The sequence below is a fragment of the Microtus pennsylvanicus genome, chromosome 4 (assembly GCF_037038515.1).
Source record: "Microtus pennsylvanicus isolate mMicPen1 chromosome 4, mMicPen1.hap1, whole genome shotgun sequence".
Taxonomy (NCBI): Eukaryota; Metazoa; Chordata; class Mammalia; order Rodentia; family Cricetidae; genus Microtus; species Microtus pennsylvanicus.
This window is the reverse complement of record NC_134582.1, coordinates 49,539,990-49,559,191: the sequence shown is the minus strand read 5'-3', so window position 1 is coordinate 49,559,191 and position 19,202 is coordinate 49,539,990. Positions and strand designations below refer to the sequence as shown.

At 38.4% G+C, this 19,202-nt stretch overlaps 1 protein-coding gene across 1 annotated transcript in view; it reads left to right on the top strand.

The window, feature by feature from the left end:
• The window catches only part of Wdr36 (WD repeat domain 36), a 33,235-nt gene that overhangs the window by 327 nt on the left and 13,706 nt on the right, over nucleotides 1-19,202 (top strand). Inside the window, exons 2-15 of the mRNA XM_075969041.1 lie at nucleotides 1,883-1,910; nucleotides 3,590-3,690; nucleotides 4,620-4,737; nucleotides 6,561-6,693; nucleotides 8,372-8,426; nucleotides 9,667-9,799; nucleotides 10,007-10,182; nucleotides 10,485-10,605; nucleotides 11,098-11,163; nucleotides 12,224-12,310; nucleotides 13,576-13,721; nucleotides 16,759-16,873; nucleotides 17,582-17,747; nucleotides 17,953-18,061. Of these exons, the coding sequence (XP_075825156.1) occupies nucleotides 1,883-1,910; nucleotides 3,590-3,690; nucleotides 4,620-4,737; nucleotides 6,561-6,693; nucleotides 8,372-8,426; nucleotides 9,667-9,799; nucleotides 10,007-10,182; nucleotides 10,485-10,605; nucleotides 11,098-11,163; nucleotides 12,224-12,310; nucleotides 13,576-13,721; nucleotides 16,759-16,873; nucleotides 17,582-17,747; nucleotides 17,953-18,061 (1,554 nt within the window). The remainder of the gene's footprint in view (nucleotides 1-1,882; nucleotides 1,911-3,589; nucleotides 3,691-4,619; nucleotides 4,738-6,560; nucleotides 6,694-8,371; nucleotides 8,427-9,666; nucleotides 9,800-10,006; nucleotides 10,183-10,484; nucleotides 10,606-11,097; nucleotides 11,164-12,223; nucleotides 12,311-13,575; nucleotides 13,722-16,758; nucleotides 16,874-17,581; nucleotides 17,748-17,952; nucleotides 18,062-19,202) is intronic.

Sequence of the window (19,202 nt, the reverse complement as noted above, 5' to 3'; positions counted from 1 at the left end):
AGAACTGCCCCGGTGTAGTCCCGTTTTCGCCTCCCACCCTCCTAGGGTTTCCCTTTTTGCCTCCCTGTCTGACGTCACCCCTCCCTGTTGCGCTGTCCTCCTGGCATCCCTGTGCCCTTGCTATCTGTTCACCTGGGGGAGAGTTTCGGAGGAATCTTCTGGCCCAGGGAGAAAGCTCCTGGTGAACGTCTCAGTTGTTTGACAGTATGTCTGTTTACATACTTCCTCCTAAGGATGTAAACAAGGCGAGACCCCCATCCCTCATTGTAATTTTTTCCCACAAGATCTCTTGGACGTTTTATTGCATAATTGGCCACCAACGTTTGGTTGGAAATTCAGGCTAAAACAGTGGAAGAAATAAAGACGGGGAGATGAAGATTTAGGGAACTCTTCACAATAGGTCCAATTTCCCTAGGTTTTTGGGCATCACAACCCAAGTCTTCAGTGAAACTGCAGACCCTCAAGGCTGCTCTCATGCCGCAGCATCCTTGAGTCAGCTAGGAAGCAGCCCCTCCTCTTAGAGATGGTGTTTAACTTTTAATAGCTTATCCGTCATCACAATCGTATTCTGTTATTTTATGCAAAAGAGTGTAAGTTCTTATTACAGCTGGAGGCTGGGAGGCAGATGAACTGATGCCCGAGCAGGTGCGGCTGAAGGAAGAGCTCTTGGGTTCTGACCGCCTGGTTTAGTAATGTTGAGTGGTTATAATGAGGCTGTTCACCCTGTACAACCTTGTGCTGATGCTTCCTCCTTGCTTGCCTACCCGGGGCTTTGCTGAAGTTTCCTGGCCGAGGTGTAACTTTTCTGTTTCTCAGTTCAGAGTTCTGGAAAGCACCCTCGGTCTGGTGCGCTCTTGGTACTCTGTGGCGTGTAAACACACCTGTCCCTATACTCTGCTGGCAAACAAACGCTGTGCTTAAAAAAGGGACACACTGAGAATTTTTCCTTTTGCTTTATGTATTGAGGTTAACTGCTGAAAAACCAAGTCATTGAAGGTCTCATTTTGTCCTGATGTGTGGGGCATGATCTGTTTGACGGCTCTGTGATGCTCATGCCAACCGGTTCCTTGTCTGAAACTGGAATGACTTGAGAGTAAAAAAAAAAAATGAACATTTTGTGTTCAAGTCACTGAAGTGCCAAGACGTTCATAATCGAATTTGTTCTATCATTTGGCTCTCCTTCAGCATTTATCATGCCATCAGACTTCCTACAGATTAGCTTATAGTACAAGAAAATTAGCTTTTTGGATAGACTGTATTTTGGATAGCTAATATTTGTTGGATATTTACTGTGTGATTGGCTCAATTCTGTTTTACAGATGTTTACCCAAAACCTCATTGAATGATTCTATAATGTGTGTTATCCCCTCCTCCTTCTTTTCCTGGAAGGGTCAAATTTGAGGTATACAGTAACTAAGTAAAATCCCTGATGTCACACAGCTGGATTGCTACCCGCACACTAAGATCAGGGAGCTTCAGTGTGCAAGCTAGTCGTGAGAGTTAGCTTTTATGACATGAAAATTATGTAAAAATTAGAATTTAGTATCATACGTGAAGGTTTACTGGAGTTTACTCATGCACATTTATTATGTGTTTTGCTTTCAGGTCACAATCAAAATCCGTGTGACCCACAAAGCCTAAAATATTTACTCTTGACCATTTATAGAGGCTGCGTGTCACTTAACTCATCACTCCTGGTGAAACAGGTGGCAATACAGGCACTGCTCGCAGTACAGATTAGGATCAGTTAATATCTTTCTTTGCAAGGACAGCATAGCAAATTTATTTAGGAGGTAATAACTTAATTTTGGGGTCTTGGGTATTGTAATTGTTTTTATTATCGAAAATGTGTTTAATTCTTTTTGTTTTTTTTTAAAAACAGGTTCAGAAACTTAGACTGGTTGCCGTAAGTAAGTATACTTCCGCATTTGTTTGTTTGCTGTCTTTAGTTTTCATTTTGTCACAATAAATTTAACAGGCAGGATAGAGTCGTGTTTTATTGTGAGTTGTCATGTCATGCAGTTGTAGTTCATCAGAACTTCATTTTAATGATCGACATTAATTTCTTTTTTAATGACTGATTCGTCTGTGCTGGCAATCAAACCCTTGCCTTGCGCGTGCTAAACAGATAGTACAGCAAAGTTCATCTCAAGATGAAAATTGGTGCTTACGAAGAGTACAGGGTTTTGCTATTGTTTTTTAATACTTTCCATATGACTTTTCTGGATTCTGGCACTTGGTGCTCTGTCGGGAGGCATTTCTGTTGCTAGCCTTCTTATTCCCTGTCTTTGATGATGTGGTTCAGTGATGTTTGTGAAGAGGATCTGCTCTACAGTTCCCTTTCCCTTTTTTGTCACAGTGTATTTATGGTAATGTGCCCTTAGAGACTGATTGTCCCTTTGTTCTTCAGAGTGTATCTTCTAGCTCTTGTGTGATACTTGCCAGAATCAGGTATTGGCATGATATTTAGGGTGTGTGTGCAGACGAAGAAACTTTAATGAAAAACTGTATTCACTGTATGTTAAGAGTTAAGGGAAGAAATTAGAGGCAGGAGACATCAGATGGTATCAGCTCTAGGAAAACTGACCACCACTTGGGCCAAAGGACCAAGGCAGAGTGTTGTTGGATCCTGGTGGGGACTGAAGCCAGGGAGGAGAAAGGAATTGAGTTATGGAAGGACCAATTACTGTTCTTATTCCAGATAGATAGATAGATAGATAGATAGATAGATAGATAGATAGATAGATAGTCAATTTAGTTTGTTGTTTTCAGTGAGAAGTATATATTTTTTCTGAAGGCCGTTTAACAGACTAAGGTCTTGGCAGCTGAGACCTTACTTTCAAATACAACCCTTGTTAGATGGAAGACTTAAGGAATTCATTGTATATAGCTAGACCCTGTGTGTTTTGTTTTAAGTAAATCAGCAGAAGAGAGTGAACTAAATTGAGTAAGAAGGTGAATTGGTACTTCTACAAAATTGCTGTTATGGGACCTAAATCCCCAAATGGAACACACAGGATTAGGAATACCTAAGACCATCCTCTGTCTACCAAACTCTTTAACCCTAAGAGAGAAACAAGAAAGAGCAGGCAGTGCAATTATGTAGGTGAAAGAGGACTTAGTTAGATCATGTGAGAATGGCTAGGGGTAATAGGCATATTTGCTTTGCAAACGTCTGAGTAGAAACCATAGTGTATGTAATTGTTTTAGTGGTCAGCATATAGAATATTATATAGAGTTTTTCAGGATGAGCTCCAATTACTTTTAAATTTTTCTTGGAATTAGTAATAAACTTTATATTGTTTAACATGTTTACAGTGATAGCTACTTACTTGTCCGTCTGTCAGAATTTTGTTTAAGTTTTGATTTTTTTCCAAATTTTTAAAAAGATTTTTCTTTCTTTAGAATTCTATTATGTCTGCTTACCATACATATTTATGGTATTGAAGTCAAAATTATATACCTTGATACTCATTTTTATTTAAATATATGTATGTTTGAATTACAGCTATGAAAATATTTTATGTATATTTAAGGTTTCCAGTCACCCCAGACTCTTAACAACTCGCATTCTTTTCTGTTTTCCCAGGTAACTCTGTTCCACAGGATATCTGTTGCATGGCGGCTGATGAGAGGCTAGTCTTTGCTGCGTATGGGAATGTCTTCTCTGCGTTTGCCCGTAATAAAGAGGTTTGTTTTGGTTTTCATTTGTTTGTTTTTTGAGACAGTGTCTCTCTACATAGTATCTCTGACTGTCCTGGAAGTCACTGTATAGACCAGGCTGGACTCAGAGAGGTCCATTCACCTGCCTCTGCCTCCTATGCTGAGATTAAGGGCATGCCCTACCACCACCCACCTTGAGGTTTGAATTATGAATTACTTTAATTTGCTTTATTGTTATTTTTATGTCCATTTCTAAAGAAGAGAAGATGGGTTTTGTGTGTGTGTGCACGTGTGCACACGCGTGTGCATGCATACATGTATGTGTGCACTTTAATGAAAGAAGTATTCACTGTATGTTTGGGGTTAGGGGAATAAATTAGAGATAGGAAGACACTGGGTCTATCAGCTATTGGGAAACTGACTACCTGCTGGGCCAAAGGACCAAACGAAGAGTAGAATTATTGGATCCTGGTGGGGACTGAAACCCTGGAGGAGGAAGTAATTTAGTTATGGAAGGACTAGCTACTGTAAAGGGTTTCTTTGTCAAGCCAGAAAGGTATAAGGAAGAAATAGTCCTGATCATTTTCCCCATCTCATCTGCATGTCACTCTGGTGGAATCTGGAAGCCAGACTTCTGCAGCGTACATTTTTCTAGGATGCACGGTGTTACTCTAGCTTTGGAATGGGGGTGTGCGTGTGTGTGCATGCACATGCCACTTGCTGGACTGCAGCAGAGGATGAGCTCTCATTTCGGATGTCTTCCTACTCCATACTTCACTTCCTTATTGAATTGGCTGAGTGAGCAGCTGAACAGGCCTGGTTCCTTATTATTGCATCGTTTAATCTCAGATGGTCAAAAGCTGGACTACATTTCTTAGCATCAGCATTTTAATCCTTTCTGGAAAATACATGATGGGCTGAGTAACATGAATTTCTTTTAAACTTTGATATTATAGATAGTACATACTTTTAAGGGCCATAAAGCAGAAATCCATCTTTTGCAACCCTTTGGCGATCACGTTATTTCAGTGGATACTGACAGCATTCTTATTATTTGGCACATATATTCAGAAGGTAAGACTATTTCTGTACATTGGGATATTATATATACTTATGTATGTAGTTAAAAGTCTTTGAAAACTATGTTCTGTTCCGGAGTTTTCACATGTGTACATAAAACTGAGAGCATTTAGCACACAAGGAAAAGGGTTCTGAGCGGACAGTTTTACTTAGACTGCACTACTCTCAGTATGTCAAGTGTGCGCATCTCAGCTAATACATTCTCCATTGACGTTCTCCACAGTTGGGTTCTGCTGTGGTTTTTCTGTGAAATGAATTTGGATGCACATTCACACTTGAGTCATTCTTGGGTAATATCTCCAACTTTAAGTAAGGGAGATGAGTGTTGTAAACTTGAAGATCCTGTAACCTGAAAGTAAATATTCTTCCATTTTCAAAGGATATGAGTCAGTGTTGTTTTGCAGCAGCACTGTGTTTAAGAGCTTGTGAAATTTCCAAAGGTGAGGAGTTTCCCACTAGGTTATCCCTAGCTTTCCTTTCAGGGTGGGTTTGGGTCCATCCTGAACTGGAGCTTTTGAGTTACCTGTTTGCATTTTTAGTTACTGTTACCTCCTGGATCTATTGAACAGTGAGTATGTTTGTAAGTAATGTTTAAATATTGCCTTGTGGGGAGTATCCTAGTTCCTCATTGAAATTAAGAACCCTTTGTTTTATTTTTACTCATGTAAGGGAAAGTACTTCCTATGAAGACAGGTGTCTTAAGGTCTAGATGTGGCTGCTTCTTGATGCTGTCACAGCAGCACAATGAAATAGATTCTTTCTGGAGCTATTTATAGTGACTTTAAGTGAAACTGCTGATAACTAAAAGGCAAGGCCATCTTAAAGTAGCGCTCTGATGTTTGCACACTCTTCCCTTTGCTCTGCTCTGACGTGCCTTTGGGGTGGGATGCATTGAGACAGGATATTTCATCATGTATCCTTGACTGTTCCGCAACCAGCTCTGTAGACTCAAGCTGGCCTTGAGTGCTGGGAGTAAAGGCGTGTGCCACCACCACCCAGCTAGTGTATCTTCTTTGATACTAAATATTTGGCAAATTATTGAAACACTGTTAATCACAAACTGAAATAAAAACCAAAATAAAGAGTAATTTTAAATGTAGTAAATATACAGTTTCTAAGAGCTTTTTGATCATGCAGCAAGTTACTCTTCACTGTGCCGCTCCCCTGCTCCTCAGGGCTGTCACTTGCCTTCCTTTCTGTTGCAAGCTCTGGTGAGGAAATGTGTAATCATTACTGTGGTTGGTTTTGATGAAGTTTCCCTCTTCGCATTTTATTTCAATGACTCAGAGAGCTTTGCAGGTCTTGTGTTTCATTTAGAGCATTCTTTCCTGCTTTATTGAATCATAAAATCCTAATGCTGATCCTGAGGATAATTTTTAAGCCTTATTGTAAACTGATTTGGCAGTATAATTTTGAATAGTAGTATTTACACTATTATTTCTGGTAGTCTAAATGACATTTACAAGTTGCTGTATTACATTTTATTTCTCAAGAAAGGTTTATTGGATAAAGGGTAGGTGAGATGGTTCAACAGAGAAAGGTATTTGCCAGTGATCTGTTTAAGTCCTGCATGGTGGAATGAGAGAACCAATTCTCGTCCACTTTCTTCTGACTTCACACTATGCACATGTGTGTCCATTACATATGCAAAATAAAGTAAATATTTTAAAATTAATGTTTATAGATTAATGTGTAAGTCTTTGGTTTAAAAGTCTCTGGTGTGTTATATTTACCCTTATGTAGTAGATGTGAGTATATGAAGATGTAAAAAAAATATTTCATAAACAATAATTTTGTAATAATTTTTACTTTTGTAGAAGAATACCTTCAGTTGAGTTTTGATAAATCAGTTTTCCAAATTTCTACGATTTTGCATCCAAGCACCTACTTGAATAAAGTCCTACTGGGCAGTGAACAGGGAAGCCTGCAGTTGTGGAATGTAAAATCCAAGTAAGCACTTAATTTTAAATGCCTTAGGTAATTCTTTATTTACTGCTTCTTCAAGGATTATGAAGTCTCTCCATTTACTTTTCCCTTATGTCACCTGAAATATTGCCCCAACAACACACGACGAGCAGTGTCGTGAGTTCCCATTGAACAGTGTTTGCTAATAGCTCAGTAGTGGAGAAGAATCCATCTAGTTAGGATGAGGGATTCTCTAAAGTAATCGGGTAGTGGCTAATAAAAATGCTTTTTAAACAGAAGTTACTTTAATCACTATCAGTCTACTGGCTATCCACTGTTGGGAGAGATGGAAGACTGCCAAAATGGTTTTAATTATATATTTACCTGTTATTTGAACACTTACCCAAAAACAAGGGAAGACAGCTCAACCTTCTTTATATAGTATTTTAAAAAGCAAACAAGGGGCTGGAAAGATGGCTCAGTAGTTAAGAACATTTTCTGCTCTTGCAGAGGACCTGGGTTTGGTTCCCAGCACCCACATCAGGTGGCTCACAACTGCCTGTAACTACAATTCCAGGGGATGAGATGCCCTCTTCCTCAGGTACCAAGCATGCATGTGCTGTGCATACATACATGTGGGCACTCAGATAAACACATGACATTTGAGTCCTCCTCCCCTGTTGTCCTTTCTGAAGCCTTTATAAGTTTACAAGAGGAAGGTTTGATATTAATCCTGTTTCTTAGTTTTCAATCAGTATTCAGTTCAGCTGAACCCCTTTGACTGCCTATTCTGTGCTGGGTTCAGGGGTGTTGACCAAGATCTGCTTTTATCCAGAAAGTTACTTTCTTAGATTTTTTTTTAATGTTATTTGCTGTACTTTAGCCATTGCATAGTTATGAGTACTTAAACTATGCCCATTTACACATTGAATTTAAGACTTAATACTTTGGTGATTGTTTTTGATACCTTTGTTTCATCGTCTTATTTCATTGATTGTTTGATTCTGAAATCCAGGGCAGCGTCAGAATTGTTCTATATAATTCTTGTAATATACAAATATTACTTCCATCAGTGGTGATGTTTCTAGAAATAATTAAATTGTAATAAAAAATGAAATCTACCTGTATTTTATTTTTGTTATTGTACTCTAATGTAGGTTTTTCTCATAGTGTTATTTTTCTTAAGCACTCTTAAGCAGTTAGCAGCTTGAGGTCTAAAATCCATGTGGACTCTGTTACTTACTATTATGTTATCTTAGCTTAATTAGTTCTTGTAAATTGTTTTGTTTTCTGGAAAATGAGGAATACTGATAACATTTATTTTATGTGATTACATTTTAAATATTAAATAAATAAATATATGTTCTGAGAACAGTGAGTGCTGAAGCCAGAATTTAAATAAACAGCACGTGGGTGCCAGAGGAGTGGCCCAGGGGTTAAGAGTATTGCATGCTTTTCCGGAGGACCTGGGTTCAATTCCCAGCACCCACATAGCAGTTGACAGCAGTCTGTAACTCCAGTTCCAAAGGATCCAATGCCTTCTTCTGGACTCTGAGGGCACTGCAAACATGTACACAGCTATAATATTCTGGCAGAAGATATAAAAGAAACATAAACGAATCCTTTAGAGAGTGTAGTATCCCTTGATGATAAAAAGCACCTGTTGCTTTTCTTAAATACATAGTTGTTTTGAAAAATAAGTTTTATCTCTTTCTTCTTGTAGTAAACTTCTGTATACATTTTCTGGATGGAGAGTTGGAGTGACAGCCCTTCAGCAGGTTAGTATTTTTATTTTTATTAAAGAGGAAACAAGGCTAGTAGTAGCTGCACTTACTTTCCTAGAGTGACTGTATTTTTAGACGTTTATAAAAATTCATACCTTAGTTTCTCTTTAAACTGTTACTCTGAGTTTCGGAAACTTAATTGAAAATAAGTAAAACTAACTTCGCTATGGAAGTTTGTGTAATTGTATGTACTTGATTTCCTGGTGATTTCACTTACGAGTGTGTTGTTTAGTGCCTTATGTAACAGAAATGACGTAACTCTGGTGGAAGGGAGACTATAGAGCATATAGAGAAATTCATCAGGACTGTACTTGGTATTTAAAATAATTGAGGCTCCAGATCTGGTATTTATTAGATGGTAGAATTTTACATAAACAATTGCTTTTGTTTTCAGGCTTAGTCAGCCAAGCTTGTGCATGGGTGTACATCTGCAGAATATCTGGTTTATCTACTTGCTGGTGTAGCCTTATTTTTCTTAAATCTGCACTGCCCACACCAGCTCAGTTTATTTGTGTTCCACCATTGACTTTGTTCTGTGTTTGATTGTATGCCCTGAAGACTCCAGTTCTCAGATGTGTCTGGAGGACAAGGATCCCGTTTGTTTTGTTTCCTCAGCTTCTAGAGTCTGGCGTGTAGTCGGCACTTAGCAGCCTGTTGATGAGATGTATGGCCTGACTCATTCCATGATGATACAGATATGCATCTGTGTTAAGACAGGAACTTGTAAGGAAGCTTTCTCTGTTAGCCCATAAAACATTTTACTCATTGACTATTAATGCTGGAATAGACTATAACACATTAGTGTTTCCTGGGTTTTTCTTATTTTCTTTTAATAAACATTTATTTCCTGTTTAAGGAGGTCGCTTAAGTTCCCATGCTTATGACAAGCCTTTGCAGGGTTTTAAGATTTGACCTTTCTCTCCCATTTCTTCTACTCCGAAATCATAGGAATTCACATAGAGTCTCCTTTTCTGGATGACTGTTTTCTTACCAAGTCAGCATTGATTGAAGTCTTGGAAGGACACTGACTAGCAGAATTAAAGCTGGGAAGTAATTTGGAAAACACATTGTTAAATGCTTGAATGTTAGTAACTGATAGTGCCAAAATTAGTGGGGTTTTTTTTCTTTTTCCTTTTAGAGATTACTTCATTCTGTTTGATAGCACAGAATAGTGTATATCAGCAAGAAGTTCTATTGTTTAAGAAAATAAAAGGCTGAGTCTCTTAATTTTCAGGCACCGGCTGTGGATGTTGTTGCCATTGGTCTCACGTCTGGTCAGGTTGTCATTCACAACATTAAGTTTGATGAAACATTAATGAAGTTCCGTCAGGACTGGGGGCCCATTACTTCCATTTCATTTCGCACAGGTAACTTAACTAACACTTACAATTTGTCACTAGAAAGATAAGGGTATTTTTAGAACATGTTTTCTTGTAATTTAACCTCATAGAAATTAATATAATACTAAGGTAGAAGAAAGCATAGAAATGTGGGCAGGTTAATTAAATTTATACATTGAGAGGATTATTGTCTTGTGGGGGATGTTTTTGTTAATGTTTTTATTTTATTAACAGATGGTCACCCGGTAATGGCAGCTGGAAGCCCTTGTGGCCATATTGGACTCTGGGATCTGGAAGACAAGAAATTAATCAACCAGATGAGAAATGCACACTCCACAGCAATTGCAGGGCTGACATTTCTCCACAGAGAGCCGCTGCTCGTGACAAATGGCGCTGACAACGCTCTTAGGGTATTATTGTTGTCCTCTTCTAAGCACAGTGACTTGGGGTTATTAGACGTTTGTTTTAATACATCAGCCTTAAACTTATGACTAAAGAATGTGGGATGAGATTGGTGTAGACGAAACAAAACAAAGCAGGGTGCATGACTGTGGCGAAGTGAGTAAGAATTGCAGCTTACTTTTCCTGAAGTTCATCAGTGGGACAGCGGCACTGCGAGCACTGCCCAGTGTTGGTTAATGTGTGCAGAAGATGCCTGAACTACTCGCAGATGGTAATGGTTGAAGCAGCTTACAATGATATTTCTTTGCAGATATGGATATTTGATGGCCCTACAGGCGAAGGACGGCTGCTGAGATTCAGAATGGGACATAGTGCTTCTCTCACCAAGATCAGATATTATGGACAAAATGGACAGCAGATTTTAAGTGCAAGTGAGCTGCTTTTTAGCATTATTTTGAATAAACAATAAGAAGTAGAAACTCAGTAGACAGTTGGTTTGGTATTTACAAACCTTCAATTGAAATAGCTCTTTGAAGTGTTCCAAGCTGCAGCTCTGCGTAGACCCTAGCTCACCGTCATCTGTGATTGGCATGTGTTTCTGCTCTAGTTGGAGGTGTGAACCTGGGAGAGCAGGGCCAGCTAAAGTTCCATACAGTAGTCAACCTTATTCTAACATTAGGCAGTTTATAATCTGAGGGTTAAGAATCACATGAGCAAAGTATTTAGCCACAAGGATAGATAGACGTACAAAAACATAACACTCCTGTCCACTACACCTGGGAGGAGCATGAGACACACTCCAAGAACAGTTCTGTTTTGAAGTAGTTGAGGTCACCAGACTCAGAATTCTCACACAACTCCTCCATTGTTGGATTGTCCTACCAGACATGTTCTGACCGGGGCTTCTCTGTTCCTATCAATAGGTCAAGATGGAACTCTACAGTCATTTTCTACAGTTCATGAAAAATTCAACAAGAGCTTGGGGCATGGTAAGTCATTTGCAAGATAGAAAACAAGCTGCTGGTCACATACACACACTCAAAAAAAAAATGAAAAAAGGATAAGAAAAAAATCAATTTAAGATTCTATGAGAAACCTGAAAAAGTTCCAGCACTTCATTTCTTTTCTTTCTTTTTCTTTTTTTTTTTTTTTAACCAAAGTACAAAAGCAAGGTTTATTATTATAATTGCAGGCTGGCCTGAACCTCTTCAGTACAGTAGTAGCAAGAGGAGGTACCCCACCCTTCTAGAGAGCATTATTTAAAGACAAAAATCAGGAGAGGGACATTAGCAGGGTTTGGGGTGACTGGTTCAATCCTGAATGGCTCGTGCCTAAGGACTTTTCACCAATTCTTATTTTAGAGCCTGACCCTTACCTGCTGCTTGTCACATCACTTCGTTTCTTGTCTTATTAGCACTTTTCTCTTTGAGAAGTGTACAGAGGAGGCATTGTTGGAACCAATGCCCTTGTATCTGCGGGCATTCATATCCACATCGCGAAAGGAGCCTCCTCCTGGAGTGAAAGTGGGGAGAGGTGATCCCTTCTCAGCTCTTCTCACCTAGCATGGATGATTCTCAGAAGAGGTTTTTGAGATCTCATGTGCTGGCTGCTACACATATGATGTTACTCCGTGGGTCTTTATAGGGTTTTTTTTTTTGGTTGTTGTTGTTCTATACATTTTTTATAACAGTAACAACCGATCACCAAGTGTTTTGTTTTGACCACTTTCCACTCTGTTTGTCTTTGTTTGATTCTGAAACATCCCAGTGAAACTGACTGGCACTATTTGGCTCTTTTGATTCATTTGAATCTATGACTATAGTATTCTCAAAAAGTAATAGTGTTTTTATTTTTCTGTTATTTCATACAACTTATTTTCATGATTTAACTAACTCCAGATATTATTTAACAGTAGTGGTAATAATATCTTTGCTTCTACCTTAATTAGGAATATTTTGTTTCATACATTTTTTATAACAGTGAAAAACTTTTCCTTACCATACTTTTTCATTAAGGAACTTTCCTATTATCCCTTTCATCCAATCCCAGGATTAATAAATAAAAAGATAGTTAAACGTAAAGGACTTCAGAATACCATGTCAGTAAGGCTTCCACCTATCACAAAGTTTGCTGCTGGTGAGTAATTTATACTTTTTAATGTCTCCTTTGCTTTATGTTTATACCCTCTATTTTAATAAGTGTCTCTGTATACTAAGTGTCCAGAAGGTGACCGCAAGTGGGTGCTGATCTGGTGTGAACACTGAAAAGGTTACCTTTAACAGGAACTTGTTTTGTGTTAATCCCCTTTTCTTGTAACAGCCATTAGTAACATTTGGTTTTATAGTTTCCTTTACTGTACCTTATGCCTGCTAATAACGGCTCCTTGAGTCAGCAGCACGTGAGGGGACTCTGGAATATTGTGTCATTAGGACAGGGCTTCTTTGTAAGGAGGGACACAGGTCATAGAAAACTACCAAGAAATAACTAAGTAGACTTGTCAATTTTAAGTTTATTTCCAGGTTACAGTAACAACCGATCACCGAGTGTTTTGTTTTTATCACTTTCTTGTCTGTTTGTTGTTGTAAACATACATCTCAGTCATACTTACAACCCTTTAGTGGCTCTTGGGTAGAATATTAACTTCAAAACATGACTTTCAAAAGTCTTTGTTTTGACTGGTAGTTTTTCTTCTCCCACCTCTTCAAAGAAAATATGTCACCTACTTGCTTTCCTCAATTTTTCATACTTGTTTTTAGTGTTTAAAATTTTTAATTCACTTTTTAATGTGTGTAGGTGTTTTACTTGGATCTATATGTGTGTACCATGCATGTGCCTGGTGCCTATAGAGACCAGAAAAAAGGTCTTTGATTCCCTAGAACTGGAGTTAGAGATGTTTGTGAACCACCATGTGGGTGCTAGGAATCTGCGTCCTCTGGAAGGGTAGCCAGGGCTCTTAACCTTCCTCATTACTCCAACCCTTTCTTAGTTCCTCTTGGGCCCCCTATCTATAGGGCTCCACCACCATCACTCCTACTGCCTGCTAATTTCTGTTTTATTACCACTCTTACCACTAAAATCTCAATAAGCTCTTCTTGAGTCCTCTTAGAAAACACTAACATTCTATCATATTTTATTATAATTTTTTTCTCAGCTGAATCTATGACAAGATGTATTAGCTTCATTTAGCCATTTTATGTTGCATGTGTCAACAAAAAAAATACATGATTTTTTATCTGTTCATAATCCATTAGATTGGAAAGTTGATTATTATTAGAGATAGACTCCTTGTTGTACTATTGTGTCCTTGATACCGTCTGTGCTTGTGGACTATAAGATGCCTAGCTCATAGGTGAATGATTGGGAAGACAAGCATTTTGACTGATGATTTTACTGTGTTAAAGAGGAGGCTCGTCAAAGTGACTGGGATGGTATCATTGCTTGCCACCAAGGTAAGCTATCCTGCTCAACCTGGAATTACCAAAGGTCTACCATAGGTGCTTATTTTCTCAAGCCAAAAGAACTAAAGACAGATGACATCATTGCAACAGTAAGTGGCCTTGTTTATTATGGTATTTAAAAAAACACCCTTAGGTAATTTTGTTTCAAGTTTACTAATAACTACTAATGGAAAAAAAAAAGTTTAACATTTTGCAGATAATGCCTTAATGGTATCAAGGTTTTTAATTTGTTGAGTTTTTTGATCTGTGATGGGATGTAAAGTACTGTCACCCTGTGGTTCTGATCTGTGATTGGATGTGAAGTACTGTCACCCTGTGGTTCTCATCTTTGATTGGATGTGAAGTACTAATCTCCCTGTGGTTCTGATCAGTGATTGGATGTGAAGTACTATCACCCTGTGGTTCTCATCTGTGATTGGATGTGAAGTACTGTCACCCTGTGGTTCTGATCTGTGATTGGATGTGAAGTACTAACTGTGATTCTGATCTGTGATTGGATGTGAAATACTATCACCCTGTGGTTCTGATCGGTGATTGGATGTGAAATACTATTACCCTGTGGTTCTGATTTGTGTTTCCTGCAGGGCTTGTGGTGTTGAGCATCTTTTCATGTGATCTTGCTATTTGTATGTGGTTTTTTTTTTGTTTTGTTTTTCTTTGAAATTTTTGTTTTTGTTTTTCGAGACAGGGTTTCTCTCTGTGTAGCTGTTTGTCCTAGAACTTGTTCTGTAGAGCAGGCTGACTTCGAACTCACAAAGATCTCCTTGCCTCTTCCTCCTGATTGCTGGGATTAAAGGTGTGCACCACAACCTGGCTGTATAACAACTACTACCTGTCTTATGTTTGTTTTGTAGGAAGGTTTGAGGACAGGAAGTGAGATTCCTCCAAGTGTAGTCTTGTCAAAAGACTAGTTTGGCTCTTTTGGTTCAATGAATTTTACATAAACGACTATTAGATTTTTTTTTTTTTTTGGTTTTTTGAGACAGGGTTTCACTGTACTTTTAGAGCCTGTCCTGGAACTAGCTTTTGTAGTCCAGGCTGGCCTATAACTCACAGAGATCCATCTGTCTCTGCCTCCCAAGTGCTGGGATTAAAGGGGTGCGCCACCACAGCCCGGCCTATTAGGATTTTTTTTAAAAAAAAAATTTTTGCTACTATAAGTGGGATTGCTTTTAAATTGTACCAATTACTATTGAATTAAGATATAATTTATATTTGCATAGCCATCTTGTGTCTTCTGACCTTGATGAACTTATTTATTCTATGATTCTTAGTAGATATCTCTGCTTCTGAAAATGCTTATTATCAAAGTATAATTCAGTGTTTCACCCTATTTTGTGCAAATTGCTTTACAAATATATATGTAGCATTTTCTTTTATGAAAAGCAAATCTTAAGCATTTTTATGGATTTCTAAACCTCAGAAATATTAAGCTTCTTTAGAAAGTCTACATAATTTTGAATAAGTTACCATATAAGTAGTAAAGATGATTACAGGTAATTTTTTTCCTTTTTTTTAATTTTATAACAACCTTTTCTCATTTTACATACCAATCCCAGTTCCCACTCCCTTCCCCTTCCTCCTGCTCCCCCCACTTTCCCCCTTACCCTACCCCCCATCCGCTCCTCAGAGAAGGTAAGGCTTCCCGTGGGGAGTCAACAAAGTCTGGCTCGTCAGTTTGAGGCCCTCCCTCTATATCTAGGCTGTGCAAGGTATCCTTGCAAGAGAATGGACTTCAGAAAGCCAATTCAAGCACTAGGAGTAAATGCTGGTCCCACTGCCAGTAACCCCAAATTACCCCAGCCACACAACTGTCACCACATTCAGAGGTCCTGGTTTGGTCCGGTGCAGGTTCCCTGACTGTCAGTTTGGAGTCAGTGAGCGCCCACTAGTTCAGGTCAGGTGTTTTACATTTAATTCTTTATTCCAGCCTCTCTGAGTAGCATGCACTATTTCATCTATCCTCTCAACAGTCTTGCTGCAGTCTGTTGGGAGCTGGTACTGTAACTGTAACACTGAGGCTAATGTAGTGAGTAATGTGTAAGTTCTGTAAAGATAGTAAGTGCTTGGGCTGGGACGTAAGCCTTTTGAAATGCACAGTTGTAGTTTACAGTTTACAATGATCACACAGTATTTAATGTGTGTGTATGTGTCTGCGGTGGGTGAACAGATATATCACGAAATCTTAAGTGGTGCTGAATCATTTGTCTGACAACTCAGCTACCTGGAAGAAAGCCAGTAACCAGTACAGAGTAAGCAGGAACAGCTGTTAGAAGGTCTCTGCAGTTTGTCACTCAGAGGCAACCTTCAGGCTTTAGTTGTACTTTGCTTATTCTGTCTTAGACAATATATTTGAATGAGTTAATTAGAACCTAGAGGTAGGTTTTCTAACAGTGACAAATTCTATTAAATAAATGCAAGGGACTACAGGAACCTTAATTGCTTGTAAGTAATGCCTCAGTTCCTGAAGGTACTCTATAATACTACATAAATACTCAAAGCTAGGTAAGACGAAGTTCCATTTTGAAAGATAGAATGTTTTTAGACTTAATGTTTTGCTTCTGTTTTTTGTAAACTCTGTTGTTTAGAGAAATACAGATACACTCAACATTCTTTCACAGGGCTACACAAGTACATCTTGCATAATGGTGTGCAAATTTTATGTTGCCAGCACAGTAAACGTCAATTAAATATTTTCTACTTAAGTCTTAGAAGCCATCCATTTGTTTGTGTGTGTGTTTTTTGGGTGAATAACATGTAATTTATGCATTGGCATTCAGTGGTTTTTTTTTTTTTTTGCTATGACTCCAAACAAGATAATCTTGTATTTTTATGTAGAAAAAAAGCAGTTGTATTTAAGTATTAAGATTCATTTATTTTATATAAATTGCATATAAATCAGTGTTTTCTATTCAGTGTTATGTATGTTCTATTAATATGCCATGATTAAAATATTTTTGGTTTTTAGTAGGCATTTATTGTTTTCAGTTTTGCATCAACTCTTAACTACAAAAATTTCTAAGTTTATAAATTTCAGTTAACTAATTATATTTTGTTTCCTTAGATAATTTCTTCATGCTTATTTAAGACCGATATAGAATTGTCTCTTTTTTCTTTTGCCTAAAGGCAGTAGATATAACTTCCTGTGGAAACTTTGCAGTAATTGGCCTCTCCTCGGGAGCTGTAGATGTGTATAACATGCAGTCTGGTATACATCGAGGAAGTTTTGGAGATGAAAAAGGTATTGGATTTTTTTTCCTGCTTTTTAAAATAATGTTTAGCTGGGCGGTGGTGGCGCATACCTTTAATCCCAGCACTAAGGAGGCAGAGGCAGGCGGATCTCTGTGAGTTTGAGGCCAGCATAGTCTACAAGAGCTAGTTCTGGGACAGGCACCAAAGCTACAGAGAAACCTTGTCTCAAAAATTAAAATAAAAAAATGTTTAGATGGGTTTCTACAACTCTATGTGGCAGTTACTGTTATATACAATATAAACACCATATTGAAGCCAGGTGGTGGTGGCACACACCTTTAATCCCAGTACTTGGGAGGCAGAGGCAGTCAGATCTCTCTGAGTTCCAGGACAACCGGGGCTACACAGAAGCCCTGTCTCCAAAACAAAACCAAAAGTCCCGTCATGTTAAGATATCCAAAGGGAAGAAAGCTATGAATCCATTGGGGGAAAGTAGATACATATTATTTTTCTTCTTTGATTTAGATAAAATTTTGACTGTTTTATTAAATTTTCTTTCATGGAAACAGCTGTTTTTGCCTAAACAGTCTAATAATTAAGAGTTTTTCTCCCTACTTTGTAATTCAGTTTAATTTCAAGAGTGTAGGTTTTATTAATGAAACTTCAGGTATTTGGCTAAAAGAGTCACTCTTAGCGTATTGTTCATAGCCTGCCAGTCAGTGCTGACTGTCTTTTCTTTCTCGGCTGTGTTTAAAAGCTCACACAGGTTCTGTTAGAGGTGTTGCAGTGGATGGTTTAAACCAGCTGACGGTCACAGCTGGTAGTGAACGACTTCTCAAATTCTGGAACTTTAAAAGCAAGGCTTTAATCCATTCTTTGAGCCTTGAGTCATCTCCAAACATGCTGCTGCTCCACAGGGACAGGTAAGTCTTTCCTTGTAATAGCAAAGGGTTGCTTTTGATGTTTTTAGTGAAAACTCGTAAGTAAAGCAGATAGTGGCAAGAAATCAGGAACATTTTAGTAGATAACTCCATATAGTTTAATTTCCTCAAAGATATATTTTAATTAACAAAATTCAGGTTCAAATGCTTTTCTTGTTTATTAAAACTTGTGCATTTGTCTTCCCAGTGGCATTCTGGGGCTCGCCTTGGATGACTTCTCCATTGCTGTCCTAGACATAGAGACAAGGAAGATTGTCAGAGAGTTCTCCGGACACCACGGCCAGATAAATGACATGGTACAGATGAAAGAACTTACAAGTCACCTCACTCATTTCTCCTTCTGCTTAGGATGAAGATGTTGAAGTAATCAAATCTGTTGTTAGTCTCTCATTCTCATCCTAAGGTTTCCAGAATGACAATTTCCAGGCTAACTTCTCAGGAGATTTAAAGAAAACTTTGGGAAATGGTTTATTATTTTGCAAAGAATTGATGCTATCAAATTGAAGTATAAATTTGCCAGAGTTTATTTTTGTCTTTAAGTCAGATAGACTTTGTAGAATGAATGTTCCATTGAGTGTAAGTTTATCATTTTTCATTTGGTTTTAAAATAAGCTAAGGGAATTTATTTCTTTTTTCTATTTGGAATGAATTTATGGTAGTCTGGAACAACAGATTTGTTCTGATATAGGGTTACTCTAGAATTTTTCCTTTTATTTAATGAATTAAATTTTTCTGTTTATTGCTGTGGGATAAGCCTTTTGTACACTATGAATATATGTACATTGGTCGATAGTAAAAACTGCCTTGGCCTATAGCTAGGCAGGAAAGCTAAACTGAATACAGGGAGAAAAAAGGGCAGAGTCGAGGGAGATGCCAGTGAGCTACCCAGGAAGCAAGATGTGATAACCACTCATTCTCCATCTCCATTCAGACAGGGACAGGCTTAGGCATCAACAAAGCATGGCATATCAAGTTGAGGCAGGACCAAGCTCCTCCCCCTGTATCAAGGCTGGACAAGGCAACCCAGCATGGGGAGCAGGTTCCCAAAAGCCAGGAGCCCGATAAACAGTCCAAGCTACACAACTGTCACACACATGCAGCAGTCTTAGGTCGGTCCCATGCAGACTCCCTAGCTGTCGGTCCAGAGTCCATGAGCTCCCATGATTCAGGTCAGCTGCCTCTGTGGGTTCCCCCATCATGTACTGAAGAATTCATGTAACTAAGCTCCAAAAGGTTTCAATAAAAATATAATGATGGTTGCATTATGTTTCTCAGTAAGATGTGTGATATTGTTAAAACACAAGCAGGTTTTTTTTGTTTGTTTGTTTTTGTTTTATTTTTCGAGACAGGGTTTCTCTGTAGCTTTGGAGCCTGTCCTGGAACTAGCTCTTGTAAACCAGGCTGGTCTCAAACTCACAGAGATCCGCCTGCCTCTGC